At 39.4% G+C, this 1,839-nt stretch overlaps 1 protein-coding gene across 1 annotated transcript in view; it reads right to left on the bottom strand.

Annotated features, from left to right (window-relative positions):
* Nucleotides 1-1,839, bottom strand: part of LOC103380083 (UPF0577 protein KIAA1324-like) — a 22,361-nt gene that overhangs the window by 1,852 nt on the left and 18,670 nt on the right. Inside the window, 1 exon segment of the mRNA XM_025056412.1 lies at nucleotides 741-909. Coding sequence (XP_024912180.1) covers nucleotides 741-909 — 169 coding nt within the window.

The following is a 1,839-nucleotide window of genomic DNA, read 5'->3' as shown; positions in this document are numbered from 1 at the left end:
CTCAGGTAAAAAAATACTAGTAGTACTATTATAATATAATTCTACTACTACCATAAACTGTTTACAGTAAAAATACACAAGATCAAAAACTCTGCCTTGGATTCTTAAAGAAGCTATGATTTGAAATACACTTTTTTTTTTAATTTAAAAGACAAATGATAAAATATCGGTATCGATATCGGTATCGACGATACCAGCCCGAATTTTACTCGGTATCGGATCGGAAGGGAAATTGGTGGTATCGAACATCACTATGGTGCACTATGTATAGCAGGCGCGGGCAAACTTTTTGACTCACGGGCCACGATGGGTCCTAAAATTTGACGGTGCAGATCGATAGAGCGTTTGTATGAACTAATACAAATAACATGTAACAGTCAGTCAGTCAGTAAAGGCTAAAATGCTAAAATGATTTCCGCCTTGTCTATACCATCTATTGGGGAAATGCATGCAAGGCAGAAGTATAATGAAAAGTTTGGTGGGCCAGATTAAAAAGCCAAATGGGCCACATCCAGCTAAAAATGTATACAAGGGCACTCTAGGCTTGCGGTACACAAGCCTAGAGTGCCCTCTAGCGGTTGTCAGTGTGAAAATAACAATAGTGAAATTATATATTTAATATATAAGACACCCCTGAGTATAACTCTCAAACCAAAGGATGAAAAAAAAGAATGTAGAATATTTGCCCCCCCCCCGGGCCAAGAGTTTGACAAATGTGAAGTATAAAATGTTTTTCTCACTTTAGATGTCATTGCTTTCAGTTTGTGGAGCAGGGACGGTTTTGTGAAGACCACTTCATCCTCCATGTCTCCCTCAGTCTCTCCCTCCATCACAGCGCAGCTGTCAGCTCCAGGCATGTCGCACTCTTTATTGGCAGATATCACCAAGCGAGAGTACTTATATTCCAGCCTGGTGAGGAAATGGGTGATGATCAATATTTTGGGACAACACACAAATACAACAATACAAGAACCTAGATATGGCTAGATCAGTACTTCTCAAAAGAGTACCACTGTTGTAAGGCTTGAATGATAACAAGCTTCCAGTCACTAGGTGGCAGCAACTCATACAGTGGTTTGTACGGATCAAAATATACATGATATGAGGTTCTCAATATAGGCCATAAGGTGAACCCTATTATCGTTTCATCTCGCTCCGATGTCTGGGAACTACGCAATCTTAACTTCATAAAAAAAAAGAACGCGTTACGTTAAACTTACAGCAAAGTTTGTCAAAAAAAAAAAAATCCTGCCCATTCACGTGATCGAGAAGATCACAGCGAAAGATTAGTTCACGGCGAAAGATTAGTTCACAGCGAAAGATTCGTTCACAGCGAAAGATTCGTTCACAGAGAGTGATTCGTACCACTGTTGTAAGGCTTGAATGATAACAAGCTTCCAGTCACTAGGTGGCAGCAACTCATACAGTGGTTTGTACGGATCAAAATATACATGATATGAGGTTCTCAATATAGGCCATAAGGTGAACCCTATTATCGTTTCATCTCGCTCCGATGTCTGGGAACTACGCAATCTTAACTTCATAAAAAAAAAGAACGCGTTACGTTAAACTTACAGCAAAGTTTGTCAAAAAAAAAAAAATCCTGCCCATTCACGTGATCGAGAAGATCACAGCGAAAGATTAGTTCACGGCGAAAGATTAGTTCACAGCGAAAGATTCGTTCACAGCGAAAGATTCGTTCACAGAGAGTGATTCGTTTGCAATGAAAGATTCGTTTGCAGAGTAATTAGATCGTAGTGAAAGATTAGTTTGTAGAGAGTAATTCGTTCGTAGCGAAAGATTAGTTCACAGTGAAAGATTAGTTCGCAGAGAGTGATT

Source organism: Cynoglossus semilaevis, chromosome 6 (assembly GCF_000523025.1).
Source record: "Cynoglossus semilaevis isolate Cse_v1.0 chromosome 6, Cse_v1.0, whole genome shotgun sequence".
In the NCBI taxonomy this organism is placed as follows: Eukaryota; Metazoa; Chordata; class Actinopteri; order Pleuronectiformes; family Cynoglossidae; genus Cynoglossus; species Cynoglossus semilaevis.
Note: the sequence above shows the minus strand (reverse complement) of the source record. Positions and strands in the feature narration are given on the sequence as shown.